At 46.3% G+C, this 18,928-nt stretch overlaps 8 protein-coding genes across 8 annotated transcripts, besides 1 other annotated feature; 6 read left to right on the top strand and 2 right to left on the bottom strand.

Annotated features, from left to right (window-relative positions):
• Positions 1–18,928: part of a sequence feature (contig 1.94 1501..523724(-1)) that runs on past both edges of the window.
• ANIA_05467 (uncharacterized protein) lies at positions 2,388–3,868 on the bottom strand. The gene is made up of 3 exons (XM_657979.2): positions 3,356–3,868; positions 2,984–3,314; positions 2,388–2,860 (listed from the first exon to the last, which is right to left on the bottom strand). Exons 1-3 carry the CDS (start codon positions 3,773–3,775, stop codon positions 2,529–2,531), a joined length of 1,083 nt encoding a protein of 360 aa, XP_663071.1. The 5' UTR covers positions 3,776–3,868; the 3' UTR covers positions 2,388–2,528.
• ANIA_05468 (uncharacterized protein) lies at positions 4,518–4,993 on the top strand (the record flags this gene model as incomplete). Its single annotated transcript, XM_657980.1, has 3 exons — positions 4,518–4,578; positions 4,629–4,757; positions 4,842–4,993. The coding sequence occupies 3 exons, from the start codon at positions 4,518–4,520 to the stop codon at positions 4,991–4,993; spliced, it is 342 nt and encodes a 113-aa protein (XP_663072.1).
• Positions 6,342–7,553, top strand: ANIA_10687 (uncharacterized protein; the record flags this gene model as incomplete). Its single annotated transcript, XM_657981.2, has 6 exons — positions 6,342–6,418; positions 6,497–6,530; positions 6,800–6,945; positions 7,006–7,021; positions 7,197–7,277; positions 7,389–7,553. 6 exons carry the CDS (start codon positions 6,342–6,344, stop codon positions 7,551–7,553), a joined length of 519 nt encoding a protein of 172 aa, XP_663073.2.
• On the top strand, positions 7,618–8,754 carry ANIA_10674 (zinc finger CCHC domain-containing protein; the record flags this gene model as incomplete). The annotated part of the gene is made up of 3 exons (XM_050612325.1): positions 7,618–7,924; positions 7,992–8,277; positions 8,307–8,754. 3 exons carry the CDS (start codon positions 7,618–7,620, stop codon positions 8,752–8,754), a joined length of 1,041 nt encoding a protein of 346 aa, XP_050468262.1.
• ANIA_05470 (reverse transcriptase/ribonuclease H family protein) lies at positions 9,265–11,091 on the top strand (the record flags this gene model as incomplete). The annotated part of the gene is made up of 1 exon (XM_657982.1): positions 9,265–11,091. One exon carries the CDS (start codon positions 9,265–9,267, stop codon positions 11,089–11,091), a length of 1,827 nt encoding a protein of 608 aa, XP_663074.1.
• On the top strand, positions 11,384–12,422 carry ANIA_05471 (uncharacterized protein; the record flags this gene model as incomplete). The annotated part of the gene is made up of 3 exons (XM_657983.1): positions 11,384–12,029; positions 12,117–12,281; positions 12,403–12,422. 3 exons carry the CDS (start codon positions 11,384–11,386, stop codon positions 12,420–12,422), a joined length of 831 nt encoding a protein of 276 aa, XP_663075.1.
• On the top strand, positions 15,672–16,899 carry ANIA_05472 (uncharacterized protein; the record flags this gene model as incomplete). The annotated part of the gene is made up of 4 exons (XM_657984.1): positions 15,672–15,780; positions 16,192–16,344; positions 16,597–16,630; positions 16,884–16,899. 4 exons carry the CDS (start codon positions 15,672–15,674, stop codon positions 16,897–16,899), a joined length of 312 nt encoding a protein of 103 aa, XP_663076.1.
• On the bottom strand, positions 17,465–18,151 carry ANIA_05473 (uncharacterized protein; the record flags this gene model as incomplete). Its single annotated transcript, XM_657985.1, has 3 exons — positions 17,465–17,762; positions 17,846–18,004; positions 18,042–18,151. 3 exons carry the CDS (start codon positions 18,149–18,151, stop codon positions 17,465–17,467), a joined length of 567 nt encoding a protein of 188 aa, XP_663077.1.

Genomic DNA, 18,928 nt, shown 5'->3' with positions numbered 1-18,928 from the left:
GGTACGGAGTTCTATGCTTCCTTAAAAGCTCGAAGGGCAGCAGCAGGGCGGCCAATGTCGAGGTCAATTAAGCTCTGAAAATCGATAGCGCTCGCATAGGTGAGAGACTGAGTATTGACAAACTTTCTCAGTGCTACTTCTACATATGAACGGGCGATGCTGTAGTTCTCTCTCGTACAGATACCTGCGCCGGTAAGTTATAAAACCCAATCATGAAGAGGAGAGTTTCATTATACCATGAACAACGAAGCAAGAGTTCTGCAAAAGATTGGTTCGTAGATCCAAATATCTTGAAATGCCCAATCTGCTGCATGAGACTCTCAATATGCGGTAACTCCTCTTGCAATTACCACGAGGCGACCTGGTGGCCGACATCTTCACTGTATATGTCTGGGAAATTCGCGGAAAGGATAGCTATCACAAACGAAGATATCTCCTCGCGCCGTTCGATATCTATTCGACGAATGACGCTCGCTGGACCAGACGGTGGATGGATTAAATTCCAGTTTCGGCTCATTGTCAATAAGGATGCCATGAAGCAGGACATCTTTAGCGTCTAAAAACCTATTATCAGGTCAGTTCGCTGGATAATAATGTCTGCAGATCTCGCAAACGCCTGCTTCATTCCATCTGCTAAAAAGTCCAGGGATTTCTCAGAAAGTTCCCAGTCTGCATAAAGCGACTGGACAGTGATGGGAATGCCTGTTCAGTCGCTCCGCACGATTGAGATGAGTATCCTGAGTGGGAGCCGCAGCAAGTTCGGCATTCACTATGACCGCGTCCAGACCTTGACGATTGCCAGTCTGCCAATACAGGCTGGCAAGCTCATTATAAAGATCGCTCAGGTATCTGGCGCGAGAAGCGTCATCGCAGTCCTGTATCTCCATCTTTAGCCAAATAAACAGCTTCAAAGAGAGGATATCTTGGCACAAACCCAAGCTGTGCGCAAGTACACAGTATTTATGAGGGTAATAACTATAATGATCTATCATGTAACAAACATGCTCTTGAAGGGATTGAGAAGTCTGCGTTTATCCACCAGCTGGAAGCTTATTTAGCCCGCCCAGATTACCGTTCTCCCAGAATTCTCCCCACCTTTCCTGACCATCTGCATCTTATGCGCGGCAGCTGCTCATAGTGTCTTGGCGCTGTTATCAAGCCGTAAGACGGTGAGGCTCTGGCCCAGCTCCATTTAAAGATAGCGCTTATGAATACCCAGCCTCGTCGACACGGTAACGATCCAATATTATGGCGTAACCTTGCAGTTGGACCAGACTTGCTTCAGCCCCTCCGCCACGGGGCCCGTGGGCAGTCCTTAACAGCCACTAACCGCCATCATACCTGCCCACCAACATCTTCAAAGTTGTGGTTGGGCATGGTATAATCCCCTGGATTCTATTTCTGGATTTCTAGGTCGTAATTTCATGTTCTTGTTTTGAGTACTAACGAAGGGAGTGATATTGAGCTCCTCTGACGGGTCCAAGGTCTGAACCCTAACCCGCGGCTTGGGTTCGGTCGAGGGCCTATACTCAAAAGCCGCGCCTGTTCTGGGCAATTCGCAGACTGCCAAATAACACAAACATGCTGTAGACCTACTATTTTGATCAATCAGCAATTATATGCAGAGAACATGCGCTGAATTGGTGATTTCAGGATCGGTTCCTGGCGGGTAACCCGCGGGTTGTGTCAAGTTCTAACAGAGATGAAGCTTCGGAGTGTAATGTTGTCCAGAAAATTGCTCTCTCGAGCCATATAACGAGAAATCAGGCATCGTCTGATTCCATGTTTCAGGAAGGTACTCTGGGGTTCACAGAAAGCACTTGTGCTTGGGCCTCTTCGTCACGCTTTACAGCGCTCTACGTAGTCACTGTTGTCGAACACACGAGGGGAGCCTTCCAAATCTGATCCAGTTAGACGGATTCGGGACTCTTTTTAGCATCTTCCAGGTACCTTACTCTACCACTACTAATTTAGGGCCCTACCACCGTGGAAAGTAAGTTCAAGGCTGTAGGCTGCGCCATCCCAGCTCTGATGATACTTAACACAGAGTCGAGGCTAGATGATCAGCCTCGAAATATCGTTCGTCATCCTGTAGTAATCTCAAGCATCTGAATTGAAAGCGGATATTGTACAGTAACTGTAATGTGTCTAATTTATGTATCAGCGCTCTATTGAATAATTATCTTAATCTTTTTACCCAACTTTTCTTGCTTTTTGTTTTTGTAGCCATTCTTTGTAAGCTTTTTTCTTGGACATAGAGCAGCGAGCTAACACATATATGGTTGCTTAATGCCCTTCAACGCGGCAGCGACCCATGGCTTATACAATACAGCGTATACTATCGATTGCACTACGGTAGGACAGGTTGAGTTCATGCCTAGATGTCTATCAACGCTACTCTAAATTTCAAGGAGTGGTTACTTCTATCTGCAGCGCCACTCTCTGCTACCGCAGTAGCAGCAATAATAGTGTTGGTTATATGCTAGCCCGATGGCCATCTATGCCACCTCTCACTTGCAGTCAGCCCCTTAGTCGCAGCAGGTGCGCGCAGTGCCCCGGTTTCGCTTCCCGCGGTTGATCATCAGGTGCATTGTTGCGTGCCACTTGCCTTTGTTATCAATTGGTCGGCAAGCAAAGCGGTTCGTCTCCGAGCTGCGGTCAATGTGGAACTTCAACAGCTTCGCAATGCAGCTGGGCTTGGCAATGGTATTGGCAGTGCTGCGCTTGATGACCGACATCACGATCGTGTAGTCGTGTGTCGGCGCGCGTGCCTCAAGCTCGAGCGTGTTGTTGCGAGAAGGGCTCTTGTCTTTACCCTCGGGGACGCCGAACGAAAAGGTCCCCCTCGTTCCTTTGTAGTCTGATATTACGGAGGGGAAAGTTAGTCAGCTACAGGACCAGTTAGGACGGGCCTATTGAAAGATATAGGCGACTCCACGGCCCTTTTGGGTAGGTATGGTGTGGTAGAATGACAGTGACGTACAGAGGACTTGGTCGGTCTCGCTGAAGACGTAGTCGTGAGACAACATGGCCAGATCGACACCCTCGCTGTCGCCGGATCGCCGCGACAGGCTCCAACTATTGGCCTCAGGCCTGCCCTGCCTGTCGAGTAGGTACGGCAGGGAAAAGTGGTAGTCGACAGCATCCTCGCGGGCTTTCATGTTCAGTGTCCGTCTTAGCTCGTCGTGGGGGGTCAGCCCGTTGGCCCCCGAGGAGCCATCTCTCCAGACCCGGCGCAGGTTCCTCCCTGCTTGGATTGCGACCGCGATGTCCTTTTGCAGAGCGTCACTGTCAGTCTCCGCCCAGGTGTTTTTCTAGATTGTGTATCTCGCTTAGCCATGAGGACTTAACTTACATTGAGCCAGTTGGTCATTAACCTTGGGGCATAGTAAATGATCAGGGGCCCGCCAAAGGCCCAGAAGGTCCAGCGGCTAGGCATATTGTCGCAGATCATTCTCGTGATACCCGTGAGTTCGGTGCATTGGTCCTCGCGGGAGACAAGGCTGTGTCCACGGTCCAAGTTCGGGCCCGCAAGCTCGAGCGCAGAATTGTCGATATCGTCGAGGGTCTCAAACTCGGTAATGTCCTCCCAGACGAACGAACCGTTCTGGGTGTTACAGAAGGAGGATTGCTCCAGGGTTGCATAGAAGTCTTGGACGTCCTGGAGCTCGCCCAGCTCGACATTACGGTCGTGATTGAGAGACCTTGCCGTCAGGAAGTCTGCAGTGACCGAGCTGGTGAGGAGGAAGGAGAGTTCAAGGGATGACAGCTTCATGATCAGAGAAGAAAACGAATGTATGATGTGCAGTAACTAGCTCGGCCAGTCGCTCTATTTGTACCTCTGTTAGAGGATCAAGTTACGTTCTCGAGCCAGCATTAGCATCCTGCCTCTGGGTGAACATACCCACTACCCTCGATATTAAATAACGACTACTCCAGCGTCCTCAGGCCACCCACTGCAAGTGGTTGTACATTTCCTCAAAAGGCTACGGCGTTCGTTAAAACTGGCAATGGTCACTATACCGGCTGTCCAGTGTTTCAGTGCTAGGTAGGCACTAATACGCCATGGGCCACTAAAATCAATAGTGAGTGACACCTATGCACTTCTTTCAGAACTTGAACCCAAGTTAAAGGGAGTTGGATTAGCCTAGACGAGCTTTCAAAGTCGGGACGGGCTCTGATATAGTCCGGTCAGTGCGGGTGTGGACTCAGAGAAGCCTCAAGATTAAGCTGAAGACCGTCCAGAGCTCTCAAGCATGCATGAACATTAACTTCTTCCCTAGACAAGCCAACAAAACGCAGAAATCTCGCGAGCCCTGTGGCTGACCCCAAGCGTGAAGCCAGGTACACTAAGAGGCCCACATCCTCGATAAATTCTAGCCAGGCGCTAAGCTCTAACCACGAATTTCCTGATGTTGGGAATATTTCTGCCTAATATAAAAGACACCGTCCAAGGCCTAATACCACAGAGATTATTTCCATTTTGTCCGTCAGCCCACAATTCTCCGCCAGCTTCAATGACATCGCAGCATCCTGCGTCGCTACCAGCGGCCAAACAGCCTCCAGCCTCCAGTCCAGGTCGGCGTCGACCCTCTCCACGCAGTATGTACGCCCCTGACCCTGTTTAGCAGGGCAGAGCACAGAAGAGCAGAACATTGACTGCGTCGCTTTAGCATGCGCCATCTGCTCCAATACCGTTGCTGTCGCGCTCATCTTCTCTGCGTTTCGGCGCAATCTCTCGGATCATGACCGGCTCGGTAAGCCCTCAAATGATGAATGCACTGGACTCAGTAAACTGGACCTGGCTGGGCTCAGCTGCGACTAATGATTCCAATCTATAGTGAGGCTGGCCGCTTCAGCCGCCCTTACCCTGACGGTCCATGCTCTGCTCCTGATATACTCGCCGCCTGCAGAGCAGAGACTCTCGTCTCTGATCCTCTGTTTTATTGCTGGTCCGATGTGCGTTTATCTGCCGTTCCTGCTGCTTTGGTAAAGGAAGGAAGGAAGACAGAGCCAACACACGCTGAAGCGCAACCAACTCAAAAATGCCCCCCTACCCACTATAGCGCAGTAAAAGTAAATTGTTTCCCCACACTTAAATAGCATCTTTCCTCTTAGTTGACCTAGATCCAGTCCTCTGTACCCTAATTACGTTCAGCAGCGATAAGAAGCTACTGATACACTACGATACATCATACGACTTTCCGAAGAATCCCTAGATCTGGCTTGAATTTCTTTGCCTTGAAATATCATTTCCCAAAGGTACACTAGAACAGGTTCGCCATAGTGTGTAGGGTTGGCTAAATTCTTACGAGTTTGTATGCGGCCTTATCCCATCGACGAAAAGAAGCAACCGGGAGTCAATCTGTTATGATAATGTGTCAATATCTTTCGTCCGTTGAGACAGCACAGTGGAGTCCCATGGACAACGTCATATATAGTCCTGCGTTTGTGAGTAGCTGCAGTCACACCGTGCCGGAACAGAGGCCTTCCAAGACTATACCTAAGGTAAACGAAGGGAGTGAAGCTGCGAGGCGATCTTTTACTACCTCAGTATGAAAGAATGTAGGACCACATCGTGCGTTCTCATGCTGTTGATAAAGTAGTATTGTAAATCCCGCTATAAAGTATTTTATAGTAGCAAATATGTAAAAATATATACAATTCCTTTCACTTGAACACCCGTGCTTCAAATAGTACCGTATAGCGTGAAAGACTTATAAAAGTTACAAATCACGCTTGTGTAAGGCGCTCAGACAGCGATATACGGACAGCTGTCGGCCAGATTACTTCCCTTTGAGAGATTTTGCCACTACACCAAAAAGGGTCAACCCTTACCGTGCTTAATCATCTGTCAACCGGAGGAGATTCCTCCTTACTAATCAATGTTCAGCACCTTGTTTGTTTGCCTGTCTGTTTGATGCTTTACACTGTTTGTATGGCAGGGATATCTGTTTAATGCCTTATACTGTTTATATGGCAATGATATCTCCTGCATAAGCAAGAACCTTTTTTTTTAAAGCCTTGGAAAAGGTATAAATTGCCTATACAGATTATAGTTAGGAGATCAAGACCTTCAATGAAATTATTAACTATGGATATTAATTACATAACTACCCTAATAATCCACAGTTATGAGCCCGGCATTGCTCTAGGGACTGGGATACAGAATTATTACCTCTTTTTTTTTGTCATATCAAAGATATCTGCAGCCCCGTACCGAGCCATACAGACAAGCTAGGAGGTGGTTGAATATTACCTAAAGGACACTGGCAACCCGGAGCCTACTCCTTCGAATATATAACAAGTTCCGCTGAGATTGGAATATCTTGACAACAAAAATGGCGATCACATATGATAAAGACAGCGCTATGAAGGTCCAAGCCATCCTAAGCTCGCGGGATGACTGGCACATATGGTTTTAAGTTATTAAAGACCATGCAAATAAGTAAGAAGTATAGGAATATTTTAATCCTGATACTGATAATAAAACAAGGCCTGAGCTGCTGACCAAACTGACAATTCTATTAGTAAATAAGGTGTCAAGGTGCAGGCTCAGGAATATATTCAGAACAGGATAACGGAGTAGATACGACAGGCAGGCTACGGAGTCGGGCTATCAGACAGGTGCATAGACAAGACAAGACGTAGCTCGGAGGTCAGAATCGGGTCGAAATCAGAACTCGAGAAATCTCAGCCAGCCAGGCGGTCAGAACAGGCAGAATCGCGGAGGCTCGAGCAGGCACCGTGACATAAGGCCTTAGAAAATATATATTAATATTATCAAATAATGTTGCAGTGTTATGGGTCCTTTGCCTATACAAGGACCTTAGACCTTAGTGACTCGGCCAAGGCCTGCGCTGTCCCGAAGGCGGTGAGCCACCTACAAGACTTCCTCACAACAACAATCCTTCTTTCTCCTTTCTTCTTTAGCGATTCCTTCTTGTACGTACGGCACGTCTAGATAGGAAGATCCATCTAAACACGTCCCTTAACATAATCCAGGGCCAAAGGTCTTGTAGTAAGTATGTACCTATTAGAACCTGCCTTGCCTTTGTAATAAGAAGATATCCTAATTATTCTGCAGCTCTATTCTGATTTAGTATTATAACTACTAAGTACTGGTAAGCAATGCCTTCTGCTGCTTTAAATATTATAATCTGATGCCCTAGTATTTTCTTATTATTACTTTTCAGATATTTGACAGTGAGGCTAAAAAGATTCTTCATCTGGTTTATAAATTTCTGTACAGTATTAACATATTTGCTCTTCTATTAGTAGGTAAAGATAAAATATATTCTTGTAGCTTTATTATAGAAATAGGTAATCTATTTATCCCTGTTCAGACCAGGTCATATTTTAATAAGGTTAAAATATACTTGCTCTAGTGTTATGGGTCCTTTGCCTATACAAGGACCTTAGACCTTAGTGACTCGGCCAAGGCCTGCGCTGTCCTGAAGGCGGTGAGCCACCTACAAGACTTCCTTGCAACAACAATCCTTCTTTCTCATTTCTTCTTTAGCGATTCCTTCTTGTACGTACGGCACGTCTAGATAGGAAGATCCATCTAAATACGTCCCTTAACATTAGGAATCGCTGACCAATCTCAATAATAGTATGAGGAGACCTTTTACTATGACAATGGAAGAAGAAAGCGTCGCATTGTTGCTACAGCAGCTCCAGGAGCTCCGTACAGAGATGCGGACTCAGAAACAACAGCTCCAAGAAGAGAATAACAGCTTACGGGCGGAACTACAGGCCGTACGGAACTCGCAACTGAGAAACCATCCACCAGTTACCACTACAGTTACATCCGCAACGCCCACCCCCTACGAACGAAGCTATCCCCGTCCTCGTCACCCGGATGTCGAACCCTTTACTGGAGAAGACCCTAAGGACTACCCTCCTTTCCAGATGAACCTTCGTACGAAGTTTGCAATCGACGCCGCCTGCTACCCTACAGAGGAGGAACAAGTTTACTATGCCTACAGCCAGCCTGAGAGGAAAAGCCAGCCAGCGTGTACTACCATGGCTCTTGGCTCGCCAGAAATCTGAGACTCCCGTGCTATGGGCAGAATTCTCCGCGGTACTAGACAAGGCCTTTGGTGACCCTGACCGACAGAGAAAGGCTCTTGTACGAGTGAATACAATGAAGCAAGGGAAACGTGACTTTGAAGAGTTCTTGAATGAATTTGACGAAGAACTTCTTAATGCTGGAGGGATTAATTGGGATGATAACCAGAAGAAGGCCTTGTTGGACACGGCAATTAATGTTGAGTTGCTAAAAGCCCCATGGTTGGTATTAGGCAGGAGGATTCGTACGACAACTACTGTAATCAACTGCGCGAAATCAACCACAACCTCCAGAGAGTGGCCAGGCTTACACGAAAAGGATCTCGCGCTGCTGTCCCCACGCATGTCGCTCGTACAAGACCAGCAGGAGGCTCTGACCGGACCGGGACCCCTGATCAAATGGACTGGGAAGCCACCCATGCTCAAATTGCAGCCCTACAAAAGGAAGTCGCGGCCCTCCGTACGAAAGGGACCAGGACCCCAAGAAAAGCTAGTCAGGCGCCTGCAGAGGAGAAGCAAAAGAGGTTGTCTGAGGGCAAATGCCTACGCTGCGGTGATCCTGACCACTTTATACAAGAGTGCCCTACAAAACCTACCAGGCGCCCTAGGCAGGTGGCCACAGTTCAGGAAGAACAAGACCAAATGGATGACTACAGCGAGAGCGAGTCGGAAAACGAATAACCTCTGTGCAAAGTCGCGTACAGAGGGGTTATACAGCTAGAGAAATACTACTTGATTGGCAAGATTTCAACAGCTCGCGCATGAATACCCCCCCATTCTTGGTGGAGGCACTAGTCAACCATACCTATAATGCTCGTACAATGATAGATACAGGCTGCCTGACCTATGGGGTAATCAGTGACAAGTTTGTCAAGATACATCAAATACCCACCATACCTATCCACCCGAAACCTTTCAAGGGAGTGACCGGGAATATAGAGGAGATTAATAAGATTGTACGGGTTCAGCTAGACATCGGGGCGCATACAGAAAAAGGAGCCTACTTCTATGTGATACCCGATAACCTGGGCTATGACTTGATCTTGGCGACTCCCCTGGCTGGAGCAACATGATGGAAGGTTAGAGGCTAAGAGGGGCAGGCTGTACCTCTGTACTACTGGAGTCCGTCTATGGAGTACTACAAAGAGGCCCTTACCAAAGCTGAACATAGCACAGATATCCGCCGCAACCATGGGAGGATTTATACAAAGGAAAAGGTGCCGTGGCCAAGATATTGAGATATTTGCGGTCTCATTGGCAGATATACAGAAGGCACTGGCCCCAAAGAGACATATTGACCCCCGTACAAAGCTACCAAGGCAATACTGGAAATACCTAAGGCTCTTCGAACAAGACAAAGCAGAAGAACTACCACCGCACCGGGGAGATGGGATTGATCACAAAATCGAGCTCGTACAGGAGGAGAGTGGGAAGGATCCTGAAGTCCCCTGGGGCCCCCTTTACAACATGACCCAGGAAGAACTAATAGTCCTCCGGAAAACACTCTCTGAACTATTACAGAAAGGCTTTATCCGCGTGAGCCATTCCCCAGCTGCAGCCCCAGTACTCTTTGTACGAAAACCAGGAGGAGGACTGCGGTTCTGCGTCGACTACCGTGCTCTAAATGCCATTACCAAGAAGGACCGCTATCCATTGCCCCTGATCCATGAGACACTGAACCAAATTGGACAAGCCAGATGGTTTACTAAGCTGGATGTGTCTGCTGCCTTCCATAAGATCCGCATAGCCAAAGGCCAGGAATGGATGACTGCCTTCCGTACGAGATACGGGCTCTTTGAATGGCTAGTCACCCCTTTTGGGTTGGCTAATGCACCGAGCACCTTCCAAAAATACATCAACTGGACCCTCCGGGAATATCTAGATGAATTCTGCTCAGCCTATATCGACGATGTGCTTGTCTATACCAATGGGGACCTCCGCCAGCACCGGAAGCACGTACGAATGGTCTTGAAGAAACTGGAAGAAGCAGGCCTATATTTGGATATTAAGAAGTGCGAATTTGAGTGCAAGGAGACAAAGTACTTGGGCTTTATAATACAGGCAGGGAAGGGAATCAAAATGGACCCGGAGAAGGTGAAAGCAATAAAGGAATGGGAAACCCCTACTACTATAAAGGGCGTCCGAGGATTCCTGGGCTTTGCCAACTTCTACCGAAGGTTCATCCCTAACTTCTCAGGGATCGTACGCCCACTGAACAACTTGACAAAGAAAGGGACACCCTTCTTGTGGACTAAGGAGTGCCAGGATAGCTTTGATCTGCTTAAGGAAAAGTTTATTACTGGACCTGTCCTAGCAACCTTCAACCCTTCCTACCGTACGGTAGTAGAGACCGACTCCTCAGGTTATAATACAGGAGGAGTTCTCTCTCAATATAATGAAAAAGGGGAATTGCACCCATGTGCCTACTTCTCTAAAAGGAATTCTCCAGCTGAATGCAACTATGAGATCTATGACAAGGAGCTACTCGCAATTGTACGATGTCTTGAAGCCTGGGATGCTGAACTGCGCTCATGTGGAGAATTCCAAGTTATTACAGACCACAAAAACCTGGAGTACTTCTTCTCCCCAAGGAAGCTGACAGAACGACACGTACGATGGTCCTTATTTCTCAGCCGGTTCAACTTCAAGCTAGTATATAGGAAAGGGTCAGCCAATCAGAGAGCTGATGCACTTTCACGGAGAGACCAAGACATGCCTGATGATGAAGATGACAGGGTCAAGTCTCGTACGATGCAACTTTTTACAGAAAAACACTTGGGGAAGACGGTAGTTGCCACCCTCCGACCGGCTGAAGAGCAACCATGGGAGCCGTACGAAAAAAGTGATATGTGGAAGGAGGCACTCAAACAGGATGAAAGATATAGTGAAGCAGTACTGTGCCCTGAAAGATGGAGCAAGGAGATTTCCTCCACACCTACAATTGAAAGTCGGAATCTCAGAATGCCAGCTGGACGCCCAAGACCATATCCTCTTCCGTGGGAGGAGGTGGGTGCCTGATAGTGAACAGCTCCGTACGAGTATAATTCAGGCTGCACATGACTCTATATTGACAGGACATCCTGGCCGAGAGCAAACATATTTGCTGGTTAGCCGTGAATACTTCTGGCCTAACATGTCCCGGGATATCAGAAGATTCGTCCGGAACTGTGATATATGTGGGAGGACCAAGTCTTGGAGAGACCAGAGAAGGGGGCTATTAAAGCCCCTCCCTGTGCCTGATCGTCCCTGGCAGGAGGTTTCAATGGATTTCATTACAGACCTACCAGAGAGCGAAGGTTGTACAAACATCATGGTTATCACAGACCGATTAACCAAAGGTGTGATACTAGAAGGAATGTCAGAAACTGACTCTGAGAGTGTGGCCTGGGCACTCGTACGAGTACTTATAAGCAAACACGGGATCCCGAAGGCTATCACCTCGGACAGGGGAAGCCAGTTTACAAGTGATACATGGGCCCGCATATGTACCCTGACAGGGATCAACCGCCGGCTATCTACAGCCTATCATCCTCAGACTGATGGATCAACAGAGAGAATGAACAGCACAGTGGAAACCTACCTCCGCATGTATACCTGCTATGACCAGAAGGACTGGAACAGGCTACTTCCACTTGCAGAGCTGGCAATTAATGGCCGTACATCAACAGCAACAGGGGTCAGCCCCTTCTATCTAAGCCATGGCTACAACCTCAGCCCATTTACCCCTACCGAGGAGGTAGAGCATCTAGCTGAAGAACCAACCAAGAGTCCTATCCAGAAAGGGGAAGCCATCGTACGGAAAGTTAAGGAAGCCCTAGACTGGGCTCAAGCCTCCATGGCCTATTCCCAACAGAATACAGAGAATCAGGCTAATAAACACAGGAGCCCGGCCACAAACTACCAAGTGGGAGATAAGGTCTGGCTAAGTCTGAAGAACATCCGTACGGACCGACCCAGTAAGAAACTTGACTGGAAGAACGCCACAAGTATGAGGTTATAGGCCTGGTGGGACAGTCATGCTGTACGGCTGAATACGCCCCCAGGGATCCATCCAGTCTTCCATGTGGACCTGCTTCGGCTGGCTTCATCAGATCCACTTCCTTCCCAGAAGAATGATGATAGCCAGCCCCCTAGCATCATGGTGAACGGTGAGGAAGAATACATGGTAGAGAAAATCCTGGACGAACGTCGCAGGAGATACGGGAGAGGTCACCGGCTGGAATACCTAGTGAAATGGTCAGGCTATGCTCAGCCAACCTGGGAAGCTGCCACAGCTTTGGAGGAAGTACAAGCTCTGGATGAGTGGCTGGATCGTACGAAACAATATAGACTTCAGGACGGCTCACTAAACAGAGATGCATATATAAAGGCTAAAGCAACATGACCTACCCTGTGACCTGTACTTCCTACATAGAGGGAGGGGGGGGTACTGTTATGGGTCCTTTGCCTATACAAGGACCTTAGACCTTAGTGACTCGGCCAAGGCCTGCGCTGTCCTGAAGGCGGTGAGCCACCTACAAGACTTCCTTGCAACAACAATCCTTCTTTCTCATTTCTTCTTTAGCGATTCCTTCTTGTACGTACGGCACGTCTAGATAGGAAGATCCATCTAAATACGTCCCTTAACATCTAGTAGAGCAGTAGTAGTTATTATTAGTCTCTAAGAGATTTGCTGAGGTGCATTTGCCAACTTGTAATCTTTATATAGTTGCTTAGAATCATAGTTTGCATCCAGATTATTAATCTTGATACCTGTAACTGCTTCAGGAAGATACCACAGAGTATTAATATAAGTATAAGCCATCCTTTGATGCTAAATATCTATATTTCCTTTCAGAAGTAGTAGTTTTGCTGATTATTAATTATCCATAGTTGCAAAAGTATATGCATCATTGCTTTGTTACTCCACAACCTAGAGACCTGATGGGTAATCTCTAATCTTGAAGACAATATTATTTTCTTTCTTAATAATATTATTGTTAAAATCCCAGCTATATCTGGCTTGTTTAAGTCTTCTAGCTCTAATAATACTGGTATAAAGACCTGGTACATAGGCTATATTAGTCAAGGTAATAATAATATTTCCTGATTCTCTACCACAATTCAGACAGATCTTAACACTCCCAGTACCTTGTATCCTTATTATTATATTACCAGCACGAAGAATTCTGGTTGCTGATAGATCATAGTTTTCAAACCTTGAGATATTATTGCAAATATATATTGAAGCTCCAGAGTCTAGGATAAAGCAATTCTTTAATAAGCTGCCAATTTCTATACTAAAAATAAGTATTATAATATAATACTCCTCTGGTTTATTACTTTCTTTCTGCTTATTACCCTTATTTTATTGCTTATTATTTTCTATCAAGGTTTTGATCTTGTTAAGGGACGTGTATAGACGGATCTTCCTATCTAAACGTGCCGTATGTACAAGAGGGAATCGCTGAAGAAGAGAAAGCGGGACAGGACAGATCAGAGATTGGAGATGGATGGGGAGCCACGTGACCACAGCCGCGTACGCTACGCGGTGCGTGTTATGGGAGCATCCCATAACAGTACCCCCCTTCTCACTCAGGCCCCCCCATACAGAGCTGTCTAGCGTGGAGGGCGGAAAGTGTCGGGCTGGGAGCTGTTTGCTTGAGTCTAGGGGCAGGTTTAGTATGTTTTGTACAATCAGAAATCCAGTGATTGCTTGATCCACAATATAGGCAGAGGTCATTTTTCTGGCGGTAAGAACGGCGGGAGGCGGACGAGGTTGAAGAAGCAGATAATGAAGGTGAAACAGATCAGGCTGACTGGACAGGTTGGACAGCAGAAATCCTGATAGGATCTATGTCCATTTGGTCTATATTATGGTTCAGGGTTGGTTGGGATTTGGAGGCTGGTTTCTGGGCGGGCCGGTAGCACCGGTCGGCGCGCTGAACAAGTTCAATATATTCATTATATGAGAGGTCAAAGATAGAGTCGTTCAAACTTTCCAATATCTGGTAGAGATTGGGCCGGAGCCCCCGATGGAGCGTGGACACACACAAAATATCTGGCCATGAGTTTGTATTGGCCTCGTACAAGAGCCTTTCAAAACGAGCAAGGTAAGCCACAAGCAATTCATCATCCCTTTAAGAGATAGTGGAGAATCGCTGTATGGCTTCTTGGTGTTCCCGTGGGTTGTGACAGAGGCATTGGAAGAAGGAGAAGATAACCTCAGGATCCTATTGTTGGTTATCTTCTGCAGACTGGCAGAGGTGTAGGACCGAAGCCTGCTATGGCTGTTCTAATTAGTCCTATACATAGTCAAAGGCATCAGCTCTGGTGAGCTGATCAGATCAGAGTTTTGCTCTGATAGATGGAAGCCATGTACAAAGTATGTATAGTTTGCCATTGAAGCAAGGCAGGTCAGGTAGTTGGGTTCTGGGTGCTGTGGCAGTCTGGAGCTGGGTACAAAGCTGTTGAATCTCAGTACAAGAGGAATCAAGGTCTATACAAAGTTGCTGAATTTCAAGGCATTGGTTCTGGAGCTGTTGTAGTTCAACATGTTGGTTCTGGAGTTCTTGCTGGAGCTGCTGTACAAGCAGCAGAAGAGGGGTCTGGTCAGTCATTTATGCAGTTGGATCAGGTCAGGTCAGGTCAGGTCAGGTCAGATCAGGTCAGGTGAGCGATTCCCTAATATTAAGGGATGTGTATAGACAGATCTTCCTATCTAAACGTGCCGTATGTACAAGAGGGAATTGCTGAAGAAGAGAAAGCAGGACAGGACAGATCAGAGATTGGAGATGGATGGGGAGCCACGTGACCACAGCCGCGTACGCTACGCGGTGCGTGTTATGGGAGCATCCCATAACAGATCTTTCTTCTAACCTTATCATCTTTTGCAATAGCTTTGCTAATCTTGCTTTTAATCTCTTTGTTAGGTTTCTATTATTTTGGTTATTTTGAGTATATTATATACTAGTAACTGCTGTATATATAGTTCTTTCTGTATATATATAAGCTCTAGTGTTAAGGGACGTGTATAGACGGATCTTCCTATCTAAACGTGCTGTATGTACAAGAGGGAATCACTGAAGAAGAGAAAGCGGGACAGGACAGATCAGAGATTGGAGATGGATGGGGAGCCATGTGACCACAGCCGCGTATGCTACGCGGTGCATGTTATGGGAGCATCCCATAACAGTACCCCCCTTCTCACTCAGGCCCCCCCATACAGAGCTGTCTAGCGCGGAGGGCAGAAAGTGTCGGGCTGGGAGCTGTTTGCTTGAGTCTAGGGGCGGGTTTAGTACATTTTGTACAATCAGAAATCCAGTAATTGCTTGATCCACAATATAGGCAGAGGTCATTTTTCTGGCGGTAAGAACAGCAGGAGGTGGACGAGGTTGAAGAAGCAGATAATGAAGGTGAAACAGATCAGGCTGACTGGACAGGTTGGACAGCAGAAATCCCAATAGGATCTGTGTCCATTTGGTCTATATTATGGTTCAGGGTTGGTTGGGATTTGGAGGCTGGTTTCTAGGCGGGCCGGTAGCACCAGTCAGCACGCTGAACAAGTTCAATATATTCATTATATGAGAGGTCAAAGATAGAGTCGTTCAAACTTTCCAATGTCTGGCAGAGATTGGGCCGGAGCCCCCGATGGAGCGTGGACACACGCGAAATATCTGGCCATGAGTTTGTATTGGCCTCGTACGAGAGCCTTTCAAAACAAGCAAGGTAAGCCACAAGCGATTCATCATCCCTTTAAGAGATAGTAGAGAATCACTGTATGGCTTCTTGGTGTTCCTGTGGGTTGTGACAGAGGTGTTGGAAGAAGGAGAAGATAACCTCAGGATCCTATTGTTGGTTATCTTCTGCAGACTGGCGGAGGTGTAGGACCGAAGCCTGCTGTAGCTGTTCTAATCAGTCCCATACATAGTCAAAGGCATCAGCTCCAGTGAGCTGATCAGATCAGAGTTTCACTCTGATAGATAGAAGCCATGTACAAAGTATGTATAGTTTGCTATTAAAGCAAGGCGGGTCAGGTAGTCAGGTTCTGGGTGCTGTGGCAGTCTAGAGCTGGGTACAAAGCTGTTAAATCTCGGCGCGAGAGGAATTGAGGTCTGTACAAAGTTGCTGAATTTCAAGGTATTGGTTCTGGAGCTGTTGCAGTTCAACACATTGGTTCTGGAGTTCTTGCTGGAGCTGCTGTACGAGCAGCAGAAGAGGGGTCTGGTCAGTCATTTGTGCAGTCGGATCAGGTCAGGTCAGGTCAGGTCAGGTCAGGTCAGATCAGGTTAGGTAAGCGATTCCCTAATATTAAGGGACGTGTATAGACAGATCTTCCTATCTAAACGTGCCGTATGTACAAGAGGGAATTGCTGAAGAAGAGAAAGCAGGACAGGACAGATCAGAGATTGGAGATGGATGGGGAGCCACGTGACCACAGCCGCGTACGCTACGCGGTGCGTGTTATGGGAGCATCCCATAACATCTAGTGTCTATTGTTGTTAGGTTTGCTTTGGCTATAAAGTATTGCAAATACTATTCCAGAAGTTATTGTCTTGAAGCCTTCAGTATTGGCTAGGTAAGTCTAATATTGTCCTAGGAGTATATAGAAGTTCTTCTTCTTATATATCAGGTTATTTATCATCTCTGCCTGTCTATCTATGAAGGAATAGGAAACTGGTAATATAGCTGCCAGAAACTGTTATTTTATATACTTGTTATTACTTTCTAGGAGATTACAGTATTTGATTGCTAAATAAGCATTATCAAACTTATTAAGCCATGCAGAAATCTTTTCTTGTTGAATTAATCAAGATCTGACATTGTTATAGTTCTTCAAAGCTTTGAAATCTGCCTCTTGATTACTTGGGGTATATTGCTGTTTCAGTATTTACAATATTTTATATATTTCTTTATCTGCTATAAGCTCTCTTATCTATAGAGCTACTAAGCTATAAATAGCTTTATTTATTAATTAAATTATATTTTGCATATCCTTCTATTCCTGCATGTTAAGGGACGTATTTAGATGGATCTTCCTATCTAGACGTGCCGTACGTACAAGAAGGAATCGCTAAAGAAGAAAGGAGAAAGAAGGATTGTTGTTGTGAGGAAGTCTTGTAGGTGGCTCACCGCCTTCGGGACAGCGCAGGCCTTGGCCGAGTCACTAAGGTCTAAGGTCCTTGTATAGGCAAAGGACCCATAACAGTCAGTCAGGGTTACCAAAGGCCTTGTCTAGTACTACAGAGAATTCTGCCCATAGTACAGGAGTCTCAGATTTCTGGCAAGCCAAGAGCTATGGTAGTACATGCTAGCTGGCTTTTCCTCTTAGGTAGCTGTAGGCATAGTAAACTTGTTCCTTCTCTGTAGGGTAGCAGGCAGCATTAATTGTAAACTTCATATAAAGGTTTATCTAGAAAGGAGGGTAGTCCTTAGGGTCTTCTCTAGTAAAGGGTTTGACATCCAGGTGACAAGGACAGGGATAGCTTTGTTTGTAGGGGGTGGGCGTCGCGGATGTAACTGTAGTGGTAACTGGTGGATGGTTTCTTAGTTGCAAGTTCTGTACGGCCTGTAGTTCTGCCTGTAAGCTGTTATTCTCTTCTTGGAGCTGTTGTTTCTGAGTCTGTATCTCTGTACAGAGCTCCTGGAGCTGCTGTAGCAACAATGCAACACTTTCTTCTTCCATTGTCATAGTAAAAGGTCTCCTTATACTATTATTGAGATTGGAGAGCAATTCCTAATGTTTAAGGGACGTATTTAGATGGGTCTTCCTATCTAGACGTGCCGTACATACAAGAAGGAATCGCTAAAGAAGAAAGGAGAAAGAAGGATTGTTGTTGTGAGGAAGTCTTGTAGGTGGCTCACCGCCTTCGGGACAGCGCAGGCCTTGGCCGAGTCACTAAGGTCTAAGGTCCTTGTATAGGCAAAGGACCCATAACACATAGGTTTTGATCTGCAACATTAGATAGCAGTATACTATAATAACTAACAGACCATTAACTTGCTTACCTCTGAAAATATTAAGCAACAATCTAAGCTCTGTTATATTGCCATATATAGATCCTGGCTTTGTCAAGAGGTTCAGGAAGGCCGACTCCATGTTAAATAGATACCTACCAACCAGATAATTGCGGATGGCCTTACTAAGAGCCTTATAATCTAAAAATACCAAGAATTTGTCAGGATGCTCAACCTAGTAGACATGAAAGACCTCATCCAATCCCAAGAAGGAAACTGAAGGACTCTCAATGTGCTGAGGGGGTATGTCAACTTGGAGGAGATTCCTCCTTACTAATCAATATTCAGTAAGTTACCTTGTTTATTTGCCTGTCTATTTAAGACTTTACACTGTTTATATAGCAGGGATATCTATTTGATGCCTTATACTGTTTATATGGCAAGGATATCTCCTGTATAAGCAAGAACCTTCTTTTTTGAAGCCTTGGAAAAGGTATAAATTGCCTATACAGATCGTAGTTAGGAGATCAAGACCTTCAATGAAATCGTTAACTACGGATATTGATTACATAACCACCCCAATAATCCACACATGAGGAAGGAAAGGTCTTATAGGCTAATAGATACACCCCAAGTATATACCCAGTTTTTATGGTCTGGAGAAAGATCATCAAAGATAGCAAGCCAGTCATGAAGGGTTATATTGTTGCCATATCCCAAAGCCTGGCTCGCGGGATGATGGCCTGTGGCCTGGATGATAGCCCGTGACCCAGGCGGTCGGTCGTCGGGCAGAATAAGAAATGATATCACTGGCGATAGCTTCAGAACAACACAACAATCAATCATACTTCATACATCAATTGAACTTCGCAGAATTGCAACACCCTGGCTGTATAAGCCATGGTTTACCAGGCATTTC

This window comes from Aspergillus nidulans, chromosome V (assembly GCF_000011425.1).
Source record: "Aspergillus nidulans FGSC A4 chromosome V".
Taxonomy (NCBI): domain Eukaryota; kingdom Fungi; phylum Ascomycota; class Eurotiomycetes; order Eurotiales; family Aspergillaceae; genus Aspergillus; species Aspergillus nidulans.
This window is presented reverse-complemented; position numbering and strand designations above follow the sequence as displayed.

What these genes read in the sequence shown, in the direction of transcription:
- ANIA_05467 (XM_657979.2), bottom strand. Translation starts at nt 3,775, where the DNA reads ATGAAGCTGTCATCCCTTGAACTCTCCTTCCTCCTCACCAGCTCGGTC. An exon ending in TAATGACCAACTGGCTCAAT is followed by an intron (nt 3,315 to 3,355) that starts GTAAGTTAAGTC and finishes TACACAATCTAG; the next exon opens with AAAAACACCTGGGCGGAGAC. An exon ending in CGAGACCGACCAAGTCCTCT is followed by an intron (nt 2,861 to 2,983) that starts GTACGTCACTGT and finishes CCGTAATATCAG; the next exon opens with ACTACAAAGGAACGAGGGGG.